At 33.8% G+C, this 18691-nt stretch overlaps 1 protein-coding gene across 1 annotated transcript; it reads right to left on the reverse strand.

Annotated features, from left to right (window-relative positions):
* Positions 1–916: 916 nt before the first annotated feature.
* On the reverse strand, positions 917–17780 carry LOC134240165 (transcription factor GATA-4-like). The gene is made up of 5 exons (XM_062722270.1): positions 17592–17780; positions 15753–16660; positions 5920–6092; positions 3260–3362; positions 917–2238 (listed from the first exon to the last, which is right to left on the reverse strand). The coding sequence occupies exons 2-5, from the start codon at positions 16489–16491 to the stop codon at positions 1922–1924; spliced, it is 1332 nt and encodes a 443-aa protein (XP_062578254.1). The 5' UTR covers positions 16492–16660; positions 17592–17780; the 3' UTR covers positions 917–1921.
* Positions 17781–18691: the final 911 nt, after the last annotated feature.

The raw sequence follows: 18691 nt of genomic DNA on the forward strand, positions 1-18691 counted from the left end.
CAAATATCTGTCAGAAACTGTCAAGACAACATAAGTTATATATATTTCAAAGAACAAATCCTACGGTTTACTTATTATTTTTAGGGTACATTTTCCAGCTTTTGAAAGAGATATATGAACTGCTACTTAAAGCTTCACATGTGAAAACCGTGTGTTTTTCGGAGTTATCTATACCACTATCCAAAACTCTCATTAAAATTTATTTTCATATAAATATATACATCTTTTTTCCAAATACCTGGGTATGTATTTTTAAAAATATAGTACTCTTTGTAAATTAAAACAAAATATATTAATGCAGTTTTTGATGTAGACTTCCTATACATAGCAGGTTTAACTCCCTAACCGCCATGCTTCTCCCTTAGACACCCCCACGTGAATGTTATACGATCCTTTTCGAAGGGATGATCAGCTTCGCGGAGTCTGTGTTCGATTCAAACTTTCAAAAAATTAGCAAGGTCATTGTTTCTTTGGAAAATCATATTTATTTAATATTATTTCAAAACTTTGGTGCATATTTATGAATTTTAGTTACTCCACAAATTGTTTAAAACCCTACATTTAATGATTTCTATAAAGTCAAAGTTTTCCTTAGCAGTTCTGAGAAGCAGAAAAGGATGTTGCTTCACACACCATCTTCTCGCCAAAAACGTGGTCCCTGATATAGAGCTCTATAGATTTTAACCATTTTCTATTTAGAGATGTAGAACTACGAGAGGGAATTAATATGGTCTTTAAAATTCTAAAAATCTAAATATATAGAAGGCACGAATCCCTTTTTATTTAAAAGGATATTGAAGTTTGACATATATGGATTGACCAGGGGTGATAAAACTTTCTCAAAAATTATGAAATAAGATGTAGGTATTACTTAAGTCAATAAGATTATCTTTTAAGAAAAATAACAACAAATATATTCATTTTATATTTTATTCAATCATGTTAAATATGGCAAGAATTGAATTACATTTTCTTTAAAAATCTAACACACATCGTAAAACTAAACTGAATTGCAGTAATCAATGAGTTATTTCCCTTTGGCCCCATTCAATCAATTAAATTATACATCTACGTATATTTCATTACACAATTTAAAATTTCAGTAGGTTTTGATATGCATAGTAAAATTTTTTACACATAATTCAAAATATCTATCTAGATAACCACAAAAAAAAGAATACGATTAAAGTATAACATCAGAAATGTTCTGATAGTCGACTAGCCTTCATAAGATATGGCAAACCGATTCACGCCCAAATATAGCACCTTTATGTTCACTCACTCGCGTTTACAAACAAACTTACGTTAAAAGTGATTTATACCCTGATAAATACACTACGTCACGTGACAGGGAACAAGGGAAAGCAAGTTTAGCTTTCTTTTCTATAGGATTTAAGTATTGTTTTTGAGTATGATCACCGGGAATGGTACCGGTTATTTTTTTTTTTTTTTATTTAATCCGTTGTTGAACATCATGAACATCATGCTAGTATGCAAATTTTACGGAGATGGGTGTTCAATGACATTGATCTCACGTGAACACAGTACGTTAATTGTGAGGTAGTTGTAAAGTTATTTGTATTTGATTGATTTTTTTCATAATTGGGTATAAAATTGGTAACTTCCTAATGGATATTAAAATTTATATCTATATAACATATCCCTCAAAAACAAGCAGTTTCAAATACATGTTTTAGCAGACATGCATTTCAATACAAGTATATACATTTCGAATCTATATATAGAAATGAGACAATCAACAATTTCTAGGATAATAATGTATTCCCTAGAACCAACATATGAAAATAATATAATAACGTATAAACTTTCATTTGAATATTATAATAACTTATAAAAATCTATATCAAATGTAATGCGTATGAATACGTTGTAATGTCTGCGAGATTCGGCTCACTTCCGGTTAATTGGCCCCTACAGTCACAGCACTTAGTGACCCGGGTTCAGAATGAAGAGGTCCACCGTGTCCATGGAGACTGTCACTTTCAGTTTTGACCAGAACAGCTTTAGGTGGTGATGGCGATGAATAATGCGGGACGGAAGCTAAGTTCACCGGACTCCCTAACCCGCTTTCATGATCGACTCCGACGGAGGTGAGTGTTGTCATTGACGAATTGTGGCTCATCACATTGGAACTGTTAATGGAACTCGCCAAGGCGTTGTTCTGGTTGGAGGAATTGTTGTTTAAGGTGTTGGGCGAGACGGCTGGTTTTACATCCGCTAATGAAGAGAGAAAACATGTTAGGAAAGCATGGTCACTTAAAACTGTAAACACGATAGCAACACGAGAAACGTGTAAGTGGCTAATCGTAAAGGCGATCTTCAAATCGCTAGTGATGACTTATTAAATAAATATGAAGTTGGGGTGATAAACCAGTGATAAGCATTACAGGAATTCTTGAGTCTGTGGTCAGAACTTTCAGCGCCCACTTAGCGAGGAACAGTGTTGACGCAGCTGAGTGCATGTCGTTGGCAAATTAGCAAATAATATTTCATATGTTTGTGAAACTTGAAACTTCAAAAATATTTAACCACATTTGCTCCCAAACCCTTCGAACAGACATATATTTAGATGGGCCAGAATACACATTCGGCATTGAGTTAATAAGCCAATTTATACAATTTCTACTTGTATCGTAACCGGAAACAGACATCGTCAAAGAGAATTAAATCTAATTTTACCAATGATTTAGCAGAACGAGACCAAGATTTTGTTTTGAGAAGGTAAATGTACCAAAGTTAATAAATTCAAACTAAAAAAATTAACCCCATCTGCTCGATTTCAAGCTTAAGTTAATTAGTGTAAAAGAGGAAAAATGGATCGCTGCTTTCTACTATGGTTGACTTTTTTACAGAATATTTCGTTAAACGAATTTTAAAAAACGTAAAGTAACAATCTGTAGCCATGCAAATTAATACTTTTTAAATGGAGTCAGATTTTTTATATTCACTCCATGATAAACATGTATATCCAAAAAAAAAGGAAATATTTAGTTTAAAATCTTATGATATCAGACAATTCCTAAGTCAAAATATTATAAAAAATATAATTACAAATCAATTTTATAAGAAATCATATAATGTCTGCTTTATTTAGCTGAAATTTTCAAAACAGACAAAATATATATCTTACAGTGTCTCCCACATGATTCTTAGAGCGATGAACTTACTGAGTATACAATTCTCATGTAATAAATGCAAAATTTCAAGGTTCTAGATCAAGATGGAGAGACGTAGTTACCATTTGATTCCTGTTTACTAGAATTTTTATTCTTGGCAAGATTCTTGGGTTTTCTCTTCCGTGTCTGAATCCCATCTTTCTTCATGGCGAGTGGCCTGTTTACCTGCAAGTTACGATCATTTTATAGTTTTGCACGAAATACTCAGTAGTCCCTCCAATTTGAACAAAATATCGTCTATCAAATTCATTATTTCAGTTTTTACTATTTTCCTTTAGTTTCTCCATCATCATTAATTCTGACATTTTTTCATCCAACAAAATGGTGAACTATGGGTTAACAGCCATTTTTTACATCCATTTTATGAAGTCATTTAGACTATGCACCTCTCTTTTGTGATGTAATGAGAAAATTTTCAATTATTTCATTGGTTGAAATGCTGTTCAAGGCAAGGGAGATAACTTTTTGATGATCTAATTTTTACGACTTAACAATTTTGCAAGATTTTCAATCTTAAAAAAAAATGACAAAACGAACAACAAAATCAGCAGTAATTAATTCCTAATAACATGATTTTTTGTATAGCAAAAAATAAAAAGATCTCTTTAACTTCATTATAAATAAAATTTGATTTTTATTGCTTGCAGGCTTTACAATTTGTTAATGTTGTCGTTGTGGTGCGTTTGCCAAAGTCAAAGTTGGCACAAGTAATGCCAGTAAAATACAAAATCAAGAAATTCAAAAGAATTAACCCTGATAGGTGTAGATCAGTTTACAGTTTAAGAGCCGACTGCAAAAAATAAAAAAAAATTAATATGGAAAGACTGCAAAAAATAAAAAAGGTCATTTTTATGAAAAGTCGTTGTTTTTGAGCGTGTTAAACGGTTACAACTATTTTGTGTCGGAGACGGTGCTTAAACGAAGATTTCTTTTCTTCTTTTTTTAAATTTCTGTCTCATGCCTTATCAATCTTTTCCCGAGAAGCAGCTGGGTCTGTTGTTCTAGAGGGAATCGATTAAGTAGCCTTTACAAAGAATTGCTTTTAAGGGGAGAGTTTTCAAATTTATTTGAACCAACATACGACGCGTTTAAGGCCAGGCTAAATACTGATGACAGATGTGACCTAAAGGATGAGGTTCATTATCTCCCCTTTGAAACAGGAGCTGTACGTCGTGATATTTTATTTTATTTCAGTCAATGATTCATTTATCAAATTTATTTGTGTGCTCATGTTTTGAAATCATTATATACTTTCTTAATAAATATTTTTTGTAGAAGACGATAATTGACAGTTTTCAAAAATGTTCCTAGTTGTGAATTTTAATACCGGTACCTTTACAAGTATTTCTGACATAATACCTTAATAATTAAAGAAAAATACATTGTTCTCAAATTAAACTAATACTTTATTCTCAGGAAAAGCACTATACATGTATAATATCCAGAATTAGAAGCAGGATAACATGATTTTCATCATATATTTTGATTTTGGTGATAAAAGAAACCAAGATTTGAACTTGTTCCTTTCAAGAACAGTTAAAAACATGTCGATTCTAGAGTTTTTACTGTGCTTCGTTACATCGAAGGTAATTTGTAGAAGTTTAAGAACTAATTACATGAGTGTTTTTATAACCCAGTAGCTCATTTGTCAGTCGGGAAAGAACACCGTCTTTGTTCACAGCGCACGATGTGTATACTTTCCTTTTACCAAAGAACACACTTGTTATGTAACTACTAGCATTTGTTGGATAAATACAAGAAGAAATGTTTATTATAAGAAAAGCCATTTACAAACACGTTTGCATTTTCTGTTTCAGATAAAGTGGTTAACCCAGAGTCGATATGACAGAATCTCCTAAGCCATCGCTGGGAAAAGACGGAATCCATCAGTGAATTTTATATTGATGCCATTACTTTTAATCACTTTCGAAAGAGACAGCTTCCAAACTTTCATTTTAACCACACACAGCGATGACTGTTCGAGAGAGGATCTTTTTTTATATCGTCATAAAATGAAAATATCAATTCTTTCAATGTCCGAAATAACATCGGTGAGAAGTAAGTGCAATTTGTGAAAATTTTCAAGTGCCTGTTAAAATATTCTTATGCAGAAAGTATTTCAGAGGTGCAAGTAAGGTGTAAACCTACTCTTGATTTCCCCAGTCCTTTACCACCAGTGGTCCAGGGCCCGAACGCCTGAAGGGTAGGGTCAGCTGATTGATATGGGGGCGTGGCCGGATAGGTCTCGCCGAACTCTCCCTACAACACATTGATGGCAGTGCTTAGTTTACGTGCTAGGGGTTGCCTACTTTGTTATTGTTGTTAATTAACAATCAATAAAGACACATAAACATCTAAAACAAAATAAGGAACACAAAGAAAAAAAAACGCCAAGCAAAATTTCGAAATGGTGCCGCCCCCGGAAATACCACCCGAGCATTCAAACTAACGCGATCCGGAAGTCAACAGTTGGTTAGTATTCTAGTAATTTAGTGTGTGAAAAAAATCAAAAATGCAAACGGTTTGTAAAATAAAAAAAAATAAAAGAAGCAAAAATATACTGCAGCTACACGAAAAATGATGTAGAGACTGTTTTCCGTTATAAGAGAGGCGAGGAAAACTGGCAGGCATTGAAACTAGCGCGCTTCATCTTACAACGGAATCCATTCTCTACATTCGATATGAATATAGTAGATACAGTGACGAATATTTAAACACTAACCAATCGTCTTTGTGGTTTTATAAGGGGGCGGTTTATCCCATTCATCTTATGATATAATCCACAGGCATTACACAAATAATGACCGGTCCCGTCCCGGCGCCATAAAGGGGTGGATATTGCTCCGCAGTTCACGCATTCCCGACCCTCCAAATCCGCGAAATAGTCCTGTCCATCTAAACAAAGAAAAGAGCTATCTTAATATAGAATGCAAAAAGTACTTACGTAATGTATAGGGCTATATTCCGGATACATCATGCCTGGTATTCCCTTGGTGTGATCTGTGAGGTAAAGAAAAATGTGTCATCACACGAATCAAGATCTGACATTTTCAAGTAAATTAATAATGGAAAGTCTTATAAACTTTCTTTTATTTGTTTTGAAATTTAACTGAAGTTAGATTCTTGAGTAGTCTCAAAGTTTATACTTAAATTTTGTTGAGATCTATCTATATTGAGTTTCTTTTCTTCTTGATATGTTTTGGGAATATTTTATGTTGCCATGTTTGAATTTTTTGGTCATTATTTTTAACTTTGAAATTTTAAAGGACCCCAAAGGTGCCACCCAAAAAGAAAATGCTAATATCCGAGAATGCTTTTTTATTTTGAGACTATAGAAAAACGTGCCATTCGAACCCTCGCCATCAAAGTCTTGTTTCTCTGGTTTCCAGTTAACGCAAAAAATTTACGGTCAAGACAAGAGGCATTAAATTACATATTTTATAAGATGATTACTTCTCTATTAAACATTTCTTTAACCTTTTACTCTAACGCTGACCTAGACACATTAAACTTCGTAAAGCTGTCAAGTGATTGGGCCGCGGTCCTGCTACGTCACGAGTTGCCTCCGAGAACGGCGCCGAGGTAAAAATATACCTGATAACGAACTTATTAAATTGTAAAAATATCAGTGTAACACTGTGTCAAGACAAAATAGGCATCTAAACTAGTATAAAACATTATATCAACGCAAATTAGGCAGAAACTACATCTTTATTAAAATTCATGGTCATTGTTCAATTAATTGTGTTTTACGGTGGCACTTTGTTGTAATTTAGAGAAGAAAAGTAGAGATTTGTTGAAGAAAACAAACAGAAAGGATCAAAGAATTTAAAAGAGCATTGAACGGATTAAGTGATGCAATAAACATTCTTCATCTTCAATATTAAAAAAGGGTGTAAAAGCGCTTCGGTCGTATTTAAAATAAATTGTATGTTTGTCCTCCCCCGACTAAACTTTAGGATGGTGTGACTTTAAACTTCTCTAAATTTTCCAGGAAACGATCAGTATATTTTTTAATTATTTCAAATTTCTTTCATCTAGTGATCAATTATCTCATATTATTTTCGCATGGACTAAATTATCATTCATTTATAAATATATTAATCTTTAATTAAGTCCATTAAAAAATTTCCTATCTACCCATTTTATCATAAGTCGGTGAAATATGACCTTATAATATTCCATCTTTAAACTGACAATGTTCTTGCAATATTCTAGGTTGACGTATGTGAATTCTGGTAGGTTTTAATTTGGTATGCCTTCAATTTTTCCGAGAAAATTACAAGAGAATTACAAATAATTTTTTACTTATCAAGATAGAATTTTTATAATGAAAATTATTTTCTTTTTTTTTATATTTTGAAAAAAAATAATACTTTTACATAATCTAATGATTTGATCTTTTATAATGTGTGTGAATTCACATCTGATAATTTTTAAATCAAAATTGCCATTTTGTATCAGTGAGATTAAATTGATTAAGATTCACAAAGTCAATTTTGAATTTTCATTAGCTTTCATTCAATACTTAGGAGTGGAGAAATTGCTTCACTCTTTAAAACAACAGGAAATTCTTCACAAATTGGTCGACAAAATAGATAAAATCGTAGGGTTACGAGCAGGGATGGAAAATTTCAGGGCATATATCATCAAAATCTTTTTCGCAATCGTCAGTTAAAGATAACGAAACGGAGGATACACAGCGAAAAAGTAAATCGGAATCCTTTTCTTATCTTGGAAACATTTTTATATCAACGAGATTTTACGATACTTCAAACCCCAGTGAATACATGTCACTTGGTGCTCACTTGACAACACGCGCAAGCACGCGCGAGATTATCACGAAACTCCGGACGACACGCTGATTCAAATATAAACATTTAATACATATTCTCAATGTGAAATATAGCATCCGTGCCCTCAGCTTTATCTCATTTTTTTTATTTTCATTTTTTTTCTAAACTAAGATGGGAACTGATAAAATGGATAATTTAAAGCTATCTGATTGTAAGTGATAAGACTTTAAGTAAACGAATTTCAGTATTTTATTCTTAATGAAGCGACAGATAAGATCTAGCGAATCAATACTAGTCGGCTGCTTCCCTGGTTGATATACTTGTAGAGAGGAACTCCGACATCAAACAGACGAGATCGGGTAACGGACCCGCATTCTTCAAAATGTTGGAATCAGAAAAAATGGTCATAACTCGTCGTGCCGACTACCTTAATCTTGAGATCTTGTGATGTCATCAATGTATCATATGATATATAGATACCATCTCGGTTCATTCATGAATATTATTCATTCGCCTGCCACGATCCATCATCGTCACACTTGGGACAAACGGTATCAAAGTCTTTTTTTCTAGAACCCTTCTATCAATGTTTAGATTTTAAAATACCGATTAAAGACGATTTGTTTTTGCAACTTGATGTTTTTTGTTCGGGAGTCTCGAGTATTTTATCAATGAAATTACTGAGGAACTATACGGTGTCTCGGAGAAAGAAAGATGTAACGCGGCCTTCTGTCCAACGGTCGTGAAAAGTTAATTCTGTTGAATCCTTTCGGTGATCCTTTGCTTTTAACAGAGATAACCTTCTTGTTCAGGATTATACTAAGTCGAAATCAAATTGATAAACTTGAATGTCAAATTGGCAGATTTAAAAGATAAAGGCAGAGGCAAGAGATCATCTCTAAAGCTGGCGTTGCTGCTGTTCCGCTGTACGCGAGGGGGTCGGGACCCTCTAAAGATTGCTTAATGCTTCGTTAACCATACATTGCGTCATTAAAAGATTCTAGATATTATCTAAGAATTTTTTGTTTGTAGTCATTGTTTTAAACATATCATGAACATCCCCAGTGACTTTTTATTCTATACATATTTAGGACGCTTCCGTTTTCTGTGTGTTGTCTGTGGACACCCTTCACAATAGATTCTTGTGTTGTGTAAGTTAAAAGATCGGAACAGCTAGTCATTAACATTCCGTCACGATTTGGAACCAAAAACCACATTTCCCCAACAGACGCAAAAACACAAACCAAATATTGCTGAATTGAAGCATTTAATAAACCGTCAAGCGGAAAAGAGGTTTCATATTAACCATGAAATTTAACTTAAAAAATGGTTGAAATAAAAAAAAACTTAGTTTTATCGATTATAAATTTGGTAGTGCAGATTTTAGAAATACGGGTATTCTGCATTACATTAGAACTCTTCACTTTTCAAAACTTTGTTCATTTAATATTAACAAAAAAAGTGATGCTACATCGCCAAATGAAAAAAAAAATTGGATGTTCCCCCTCATCAAATGTGAACTATATAAAAATTGGACCTGATTTTCTTATCTATTTTGATGTAAAATGCTAAGTTTCATCAGATAAGCCCAGCGCTCTAGGAAAACCCCGCACCTTGTGAAGGTAAATGTCAGCTCTGGGACAGACTCCCATAAAACCCATCTTTCTGGTCTTTCACTAGCCGAGAGCTCAGCAGATCTCTATTTTATTTATTTTTTTCTAAATGAATTTCTTATCTCTTTTGCATCATTTTTCTTTTTATCAGATCGGCTTGGTCGTCATTGGATTTTTCTCCAAAGAAAAATGAGGTGCTTTGCTTTTCGTTCTGTGGTCGCGGTGTTGCATGCATCTTATGCTGAATTTTTATTTACAAAGATATACGCTTCAAAAATAATATACGCTATAAAAATAATAAATAAATTGATTTTGAGTATAGGAATTTCACAATATATGGAATACGATATTGGAAATACATGTAACAAGAATCCCATATCGTTGCTCCTCCAACATGAAGGTTCATGCAACATAGCTTTCTACTCTTTACGGTCGTTCAACGTTATTTTCTGTTTGACAAGTTCATTCTTTTGCAAATAATTTCAATTTTAAAACTACATATATCTGGATTTTATCTGATTAGAAAATTGAATATGCTTACAGAAATTTACTGGTAAATATTTTTATCTGATTATTTGCTATTTGATGTTATTGTAACTTTTCAAACAATCGTATCAGTTTTGACAAATAAACTTGGTCTTATCAATTGCCAAAACGCAATGAACGGGTCATCAGGGAGTGAATTTCACGTACAATTTGTAACCGCTTCCTATGTTTGGATATACCCCTATAAATAACGTTTTAGGATAAAATTAATTGGCAAAATATATTCCTGCCGTTAGATACATGACGAGCTTCGCGGCAACCTGAGATATTTGTGCTTCAATTTAAGCGATGGTGTAATACTTTAAACCCGAGGAGAATGCTTAAAAATCAATTTATTGAGTTAAACCTGTGTGCATGGCAGGTCTTATCTGACCTCTGGGGTGATTTTTGAATCTCGTGTGTTCTCTCGAGATTTCAATGTTACCTTTGTCTTGATAAAATATACCTACTCTATAGCTCCGAATTATCAGATAATCGGTTTATTTGTTAATCTTTTTACTCCACAATATTAGATAAAATGGTTTCCTGGGATCACACTTTGCAGCCCGACACTTCAAGAAGATTAAGTGTGGCGATTTTGTCACAAAGAAAGCTACCCTGACATATTGGTTATAAATGATTTACTGCCAAGCAATCATAAGCAAATTATGCAAAGCAACAAGTTTGTTAGACTATTAGGCTTAAAGCACATGTATATAAAATTTAAAAAATAAACAATGATTACTGGATCATCTATATGAATTGATATTAATTGCGCAAAATATATTTATTAAGGAATATGTATCACAGAATTATAAACCTTGCGCTGGTAACAAACAGGAATGCCAAAGACGACAGAGAGAGAGAGAGAGAGAGAGTACAAACAATTAATAAGATTTATTAATCTTCAAAATACTTAAATTATTTTATAACTCTAAAGGGCGTCAATTTAAGCGGACCAAATCAAATAGAACCTTTGGTTGTCTGTGGCCACTTATCTATGTTTGATCTAGAAGATAACACGGAGGTTTCTTGACATTTTCCCCTAGCTGGGTAGAGGAGGGCTATTTTGTTTGTGGACCCTGCCATCCCAGGAACAGGTTCGGCTTCGTTCAGGTTATCTTTCTCATCATATTTAGGTTACTTCGAATCATCGTGTCGGTTTCAAGTGCTAATAGTCATGATGGGCCCTTACAATATGGTCAAAAGCCTCAAGTCTTAAGCTGAAAATCACGATCTTGTATTCCAAATCAAACATATAATAGGTAATAGAATATCAACCTATAATACATGCCAAGTTTTCCGTTTTATTTTTATTTGTACGAATTATAGAACTATGCGTATTTTCGTGAAATGTGCAGATGGCATGCATCGGGGCCCAATTTTACCGACATCTTTCTTCTGACACAAAACAAGTGTCACTTGTATAAATCTTTGACGAAAACCAGCGTACCCAAACATTTATACTCAGCAACGCAACTAACAGCCCAATCAAAGCTCGCATTACCAAAATAATAAATGCAGAAACTCGCCCATAACGAGATTTGGGATTCCGAGAATGGGTGTCTGCATCCACACGGGTCAACTGCTACTAGATTCGCGTGAAATGTTCAAAATTTTACGCTACATGAGGAAACACTGGGTTGGAATCTGCAGTGAAAACAAAAGTTGTTGGATTTGTCTAGTAATTTCTCTGTACCCTATGCTTGGTCAGTTCTGATATATGGGGGATCGTGGCTATATTTTTCAGACATTGACACCATGCGAAGCAGCTGTTGGTCGTTAGTACAAAATGCCCAATTCCTTTAATACGATTGGACAACAGTCTGTCCACTGCAATTAATTCTCTTCGTCTCGTTAATAAAATAAATAAAATTTTGCAAAGAAGGTTTTTTTTTATTTTTAATTTACATTCAGTTAAGTGTGTCTTTTTATGCAATATTTAAATGGATTCGATGATCAAAACATAGAAATTAACATGTTTCTCCAATTTCTGTTGCTACGTTTACGAATTTCATGAATTTTCTTATAAGCTCAAGAAAAAAAATCCGGAAATTGATATTTCACATCATCAATAATTTTCGTTCATGGAGTAATTTTTAAAAATCAGAAATCAAGTAGTTTTCGTTTGTCAGATATTTTACTCGCATAAAAGAGATATCGCCTCTTGACATTATTAACCGAGTTAAGAGGTGGGTTGTAAATCCTAGTTATACGGCTGTACAACCTTGTGAACAACTTCTAAGTCATGTCTTCTTATACCAAAGAGTACAGCCAACAGTACACATCAATAAACGGCTTTGTTTGGGAAAAGAGTTCCAGGGTGTGTTTAGTATAAGAAATTTTATACTTTTTAACGATAGAAAAATATTTTTTTTTAATTTAAAAAGAAATCATGTGGTCCCATTGTTAATCCTCAAAATGCTTCTGTAAGTTTTTAAAATATATTTTAAAAGCATTTGTTTCAAAGGAAAGAATTTCTCTACATCTGAACAAAGGAACAAAGGAAATAAAACTCTTGGATAAATTGCAATGTAAAACACAAATAACTACATTTATCAAAGAACGAACGAATTTAGACTAGAATAAATCGTTTTCGAAATTGGATCGAACTTTTCCTTTCACAATGGAAGACAGAAGTCAAACATTTCTAAGTGACAAAGGTTACGATTGGTATGTAAAAGAAAGGTAATTTTTCAACTGTTCCATAATAGATCGAACAGTTGGAAATATAGCTTATTGACTGCTGTTTGTAGGGACCTGCGTCACTAGTCCTTAAATCACGGAAAAGCCCGCCTGGGAAGATAGCTTGATGAATGAACAAATGATAAAGACCAACCAACCCGGGACTGGTGTTTGCTTTAAGACCGACCAGCAAATCACGGGGTATACGGTCTTTTGAAAGCGAGACTGGAAAAGGAGTCCAAACGACACACGAGGCGCTCTATTCCTAGCAACCCTTTGTTATTACGAGTTTTCATGTTTGCCTGTTTTGTTCTAAGTCGACCAAATACTCCCTAAGTAATATTGACAAATTGTCATAAATTTCCTCAGTCCAATAAAGGTTTGAAGCAGATATAGCGATACCGGTATGTAACTGCGTTGACCACAAGTTCTTGTAAACAATGCTTTTCCCCCCAAACGAAGCAAGTCCCATCATTATATAAATCCTTCCAGTCAAATTTCTCATTAGTTCTTGAAATTACAGAAACAAATATTTCGTATGATTCTAAACCGCTTAACTGGGTAAACAGTGGAAATGCTGAAATAGGTAGTTTTGGGTTTGTCTTGTGATATAAATTTTCCTAAAAGTGTGAAAGACTGTCAAATAAAGAAATAATGATATTTCTGCTAGGGGCCCTAGAGCTCGCTGGATCTGCAGACTCAATAATTTATGTGTGTTCTATATTGTAAATACGCGTTTCATTTGGCGTTTAATTTCAATTTTAAGATTTGCAGTGTTTATTTTAAATTTTATTCCAAATCCAATAAGACGTTTCCCCCTGACACTAGAATTTACGACACAATTAAATGCTTGTCTTGTTTGGTTTCTCTTCTAATTAAGACATTCTGGGTCTTTTTTCTATTGAAAGTGTCAATCCCCCTAAATGACGCGGCGGAGTTTCCTTCCCAATCCCTGGCTAAATATTTCGGAGCCTACACCCCTAACCCGTTTCTCACCTTCGTTTATGACAGCACTATTTTGGTAACGTAGGATTTCGCGATGGAATCCCTGCGTTGGCAAAATATTAAAGCATCATTTTATTTTGATGGACGTAATGTACTCCTTGACGAGAACGCCTTGTTACGTTCGCTGGACAAAGAATTCTACTCTCCTCTGTTTTATGCTCTTGAGGAAATTCCTAGATTTCCACGATGTTTGAGCTGCTTTTTCCAATATTCCATGAAAATGTTTATTCTTAGAATTAATCAGTATTTGTAATTCAACGTCCTGTACATTACTTCGAAATCGAACGTGCAAAATTATATTTGGGAATATGGTTTTTAATGTGGAGAAATCACACCAGTATTTGTTTAATATTTAGTCTTGTAATTTTATCACGTACTAGCTTCATTCATGGAAATTTTTGTAAAAGTATTTTAACAAATGAGCCTTTCTGAAAACTAATTTGTATTAATTTTCAATTTTAAAATCTTTTTCGATTTAAAATATAGTTTTGTGAAATAGCTTATCTGGAAAATAATTTATTTTATTTTGAAAGTTCGAAGCATGCCTCAATACAATATAATTTTTTGTTGTTTGTTTTAGACAAGGCATATAAATGCTCATTCTGTTATGCTGTGCACGTGTACAGCTGTGAAATCTGGATTTCTTTATTTCTCTTTTCTTTTTAATTTTTATGCACATTTATAATCATTTTTTTGCTTATAAACTTTTTTCCAAAGACATTTTTTTATTTCTTTAAAAAAATGCCGATATTTAATTGTTCTGTGTTTTTCATTGGTTTGTTATAAATTATTAGCATTTATTCTTCTTTTTCATATATGCACACTATTTTTTAAAGCATATTTTTTTATATTATGTTTCACTGAAAAGTAAAATTATAATTTATCTAAATTTCCATTTTCTTCTCTTTTATCTATTCATTTATTTTTGCCCGATCTATGAAATATTTTGGGGGGATTTCTTTGTTTAATTTTAACCATGAGCGTATAATAATGAGCCTCATTCCTGTCAGAAATATAATCTTTCCAGGAACATCCGTCAAACTACAAACTTAATCACAATTACCATCATTTACTTTCATTTTTATCAAGCTATTGCGGTGATAAAACCTAATCATTTTATAACCTTTGGTCCTCTCACATGCTTAGAGAGTAAATAAAAATGATTTTTTTTTTACAATTATTTTTAATCAAAATGTTAGCATATATATGTATATATTTAATTTAGGAATTTCTTCAAGAATAAAATCTGATTAAAAAAAAAATCAAAGAGCCACAGAGCGATATATTCCCTGTGTTTTCACAACAATAATTGATAATACTCATAAATTAACTCTACACACATGCTTTGATAACTGTACCCTCTTCTGAGTGGATATAAATGCAACACTGTTATAAATAATTATTTCGCCACAATAGGATAATAATTATCTATATATTATCATATCTGTAGTATAATTTTATCTCAATCAAAAATCCTTTAGTGGATATTTTAAGATTTTTTTGTTGAATAAGCAATTTCTAGAATTGTAAAAAAAATATCATAAAATAAAGCTGATTTTGCGCATGAAAATCAAGAAATTATCAAGATTACACGTTAGTTGTGTAACACATGATTTGGTCCAGTAATTAATGTAAATTTCGACATATTCTAAGAGATGTAATAGGAAACAGATACGGACGCTGGCCGACAGACATTGACAAGGGCTGAAAGATTTTGCCACTAATTGGACATTATAAGCTCGTGTTTATGCGCATGTATTATATTGGCATTTGTGTATTTACAATCTTCTCACTAAATTCAATAGTTCCTCTAATTATCTGAGGGGGAGCAAGCGGCTATAGAGAATGAAAAATACAGATTCAAGGTAGATAAGAAAATAACGAAAACAGAATCAAAGAGAAGGTTGTAAAAGGTGTAAAGCGATGCCTACCTGCCCCGGGTCTTCTCAGTCCTTGCTGCAGTGCCATGTTGTAGTTCCACGACAGCTCGGGGCTCCACGCAGAGTAGGGGCTGATGCCGCTGGGTCGCAGGGAAGGGTTAAATCCAGCCTGGTCTGCCCTCACCGTGGGGGAACTGATGGGAGAGTTTGGCGAGGGCGCAAAGGCGAACCTCGGGGACACGGAGGGATGGGTATTTGGGGTACTGTACGAGGGGTCGGGTTGCATCCACATTGCAGACCCTCCACTGGGGTTAGAAGTTGGCTGTCCCGAGGCATACTGCATGGGGAGCACGGCTCTAGTGGTGGGGACATACACGGGACTGGAACCTGCGTGCATAAAACTGTTGGCCCCCGCGGTCTCGTGGTACGTCGGGGCTGTTGCCGTGGGGAGGGACATTGCGTGCATACTGTTCTGAAACATGGTGTCTGACTGATGCTGAGTGTTCTCTAGTTTAGAAGACTCACTATCTCCGGCGTTTCGCGTGGTTGAGTTTTCAGTGGCGCTGGGTCGGTCCAGGTGATTAAAGAATACTTCGACTTCTTCGTTTGGCAAGAGTGGGCTGCTCTCCTGGAAATTAAGCATACCCTGCTCCCGGCGAGCAGAAGATTCGTCCGAACCGCTAGCGGGGGGATCGGTGGTCTCGTAAGAATGTTCCAAACGATCGACTGGCTCTTGTTTGATATCCGTATACCCTCTTGCACTAAGCCAGGAACATTCGGAATATGCCATGAAAATTAGCCATGAAGAGAATTCCCAATTTCGTAGTTTCTACACACAGGTTTCTTTCTCCAAATTTGGAAGGCACTGGTATATCTATAGTCCTAAGATACAGTGCGTAGGAGTGCGCGTGTATGAGGCAGGTGAAACTAAATGGTTGACGTCTGCTGACCAAAAGGCGCTAAAAGATAAAAATAAATTCGTGAGGACTGAGACTTCCAAATCGTCTTGCTGTAAGATGTCTTTCTTGAAACCTCAAATCAGCTCATTGCCGTTTGATGTTTTCGGTAAATCGAGTATATTAGCGGTTCTTTGGACTATTGCTGTTTATTTTACAATTATAACAAACACAACAATAAGAAGCCGTTGTTTACAATCACTTACGGAATCAAATCGAAGAACAAATAACTTAGCGGGATTAACTGATCAGACTGTCGGTAATTAAACAGATTATTGGAGTAATCTGTACACGCAGGTGATGCTTTATTAATTAACAATTACTTACATGTACATCGAGCGGTATTATGATATTAAAATTGAGATATTGGCCAGTTTTCTTTTTATTTATCAAAGGAAATTTTTGAAAAAAAGTTTCTAAATTTTATTATAAGGGATAATTCTAAAACGTGCTTACTGCAAAATTAGGATTTTTAAAAATATATTTATCCAACAAAATGTGGAATTAGAAATTTAATAAAATATTATAAATTTAATAAGTAAAAAATAAACAAAGAACAAATCAAAACTTTGAAGAATATTTTTTAAACCAAAATGTGTTCATAAAATTCCTTAAAGTCTTCAAATTAATAATAGTTGATAAAAGTTATTCACAAGTCATTGATAGTTTAATTAACTGATAGCCCAAGAGGAAACATCTCTCGCTGATTATGATATAACACTTGAAACGCTATTATTTTATCATTTTATCAAAATAATAACATTTAAAACCAATATGATAATAAGCCAGCACGATAAATACAATTCGTTTAGAACCAGGGAATCCTATCTTCATTTGGGAACTTTTATCTGTCAACTATCTGTATATCACATAAACGTACCCCAATTATCACAACTCACTAAAAAACCCGATAAAAGCAAAGAAACTTACATACCCACAAGGATTTCGGAGAAGTGTCGGTGTCCGGTTTGAATATTATACGTCAGACCATCAGTAGATGAAATGGTCAGTTGTGGCTGAAATAGTCACAAAATATGGCTTTAGAAACAGAAAAAAATTGCTTCGTTCTTATCACTATCGCTTCGTGCATTTACATTGAATTTAGTGTTTGCATTGGTATCAAGAAAAATCCCGAATGATAACAAAAAGGGGCGGGGTTTAGATTTACATCATGGCAAACTAGCCTATCAGGACTCTATTGCATAGGGGCTCATGTAAACAAGTTACAACGGACATCGAAAACTTATTAGGTGGTTCAAATTATGCACAAAAAATTTTCTTCAGTAAAATGTAAGAAAAACAAGACCTAAGTAGGTTGAACATGTCTTCCAAGATATGTGTAAAATTCCTCGGAGCTGCCCGTGTATTTTTTATCTGATAAAATCTTGGGGAGTAGAGATTACAATCATAAGAGGAGTTGGTGAGGAAACTTCGGCACACATCTGTATCTATCGTATAAAAAAGCCTGGTGTCATTCCAGCATGTTTTGGTCTAAAATCGTGTTTCAGGTCCTTGCAATATCTCATTAACCCTTACGCAAGAAACAATAAGTTCAAGGCACTGCTTTGAAAGTGTCAATCTTATCTTACTATTGGATAAAAACCTTTTCGTGGGAGAATTCAATGTTTCACTTTTTTATATGGCATTTTTTATTGTTTTAATTAAACGGTTAAAAAAATTCCAGATGCTAAAGATTTTACACGTTCTAAATTCCCGACTTATTTTTATATTTTTCTTTTTCCTACTCTAGGTATATATTTTCTCACGAATTCTTGCACAAAATAAAGCTTTAATTCTAAAAGCAAATTTTAAAGAAAGGTGGTCATTATGATGCACCATACACATTTAAAAATTTGCAAAAAAAAAAAGGTTCTTTCTTTTTAGGGAGGAAAAAATATCAACTTTTAGATCAGTAATACATAAAAATCAAAAATTAATTCAAAAGCCTAAGTAAAACAGGGGTGAAAGAAAATGGGAACTTCTTCAGAATTTCAACTTTTGCGTCAAGCGCTCTAGAATGGGAAAAAGAATCAG

The sequence above is a fragment of the Saccostrea cucullata genome, unplaced genomic scaffold (assembly GCF_032062105.1).
Source record: "Saccostrea cucullata isolate Sc308-1 unplaced genomic scaffold, CSIRO_AGI_Scuc_v1 ctg74, whole genome shotgun sequence".
In the NCBI taxonomy this organism is placed as follows: domain Eukaryota; kingdom Metazoa; phylum Mollusca; class Bivalvia; order Ostreida; family Ostreidae; genus Saccostrea; species Saccostrea cuccullata.

Excerpts from the sequence above, each read along its gene's own strand:
- LOC134240165 (XM_062722270.1), bottom strand. The coding sequence starts at position 16,491 with ATGGCATATTCCGAATGTTCCTGGCTTAGTGCAAGAGGGTATACGGAT. Across the intron at positions 3,363-5,919 it reads TAAAACCACAAAGACGATTG|GTAAACAGGCCACTCGCCAT; the intron begins GTTAGTGTTTAA and ends CGTAACTTGCAG. Across the intron at positions 2,239-3,259 it reads TAGTAAACAGGAATCAAATG|CGGATGTAAAACCAGCCGTC; the intron begins GTAACTACGTCT and ends TCTCTTCATTAG.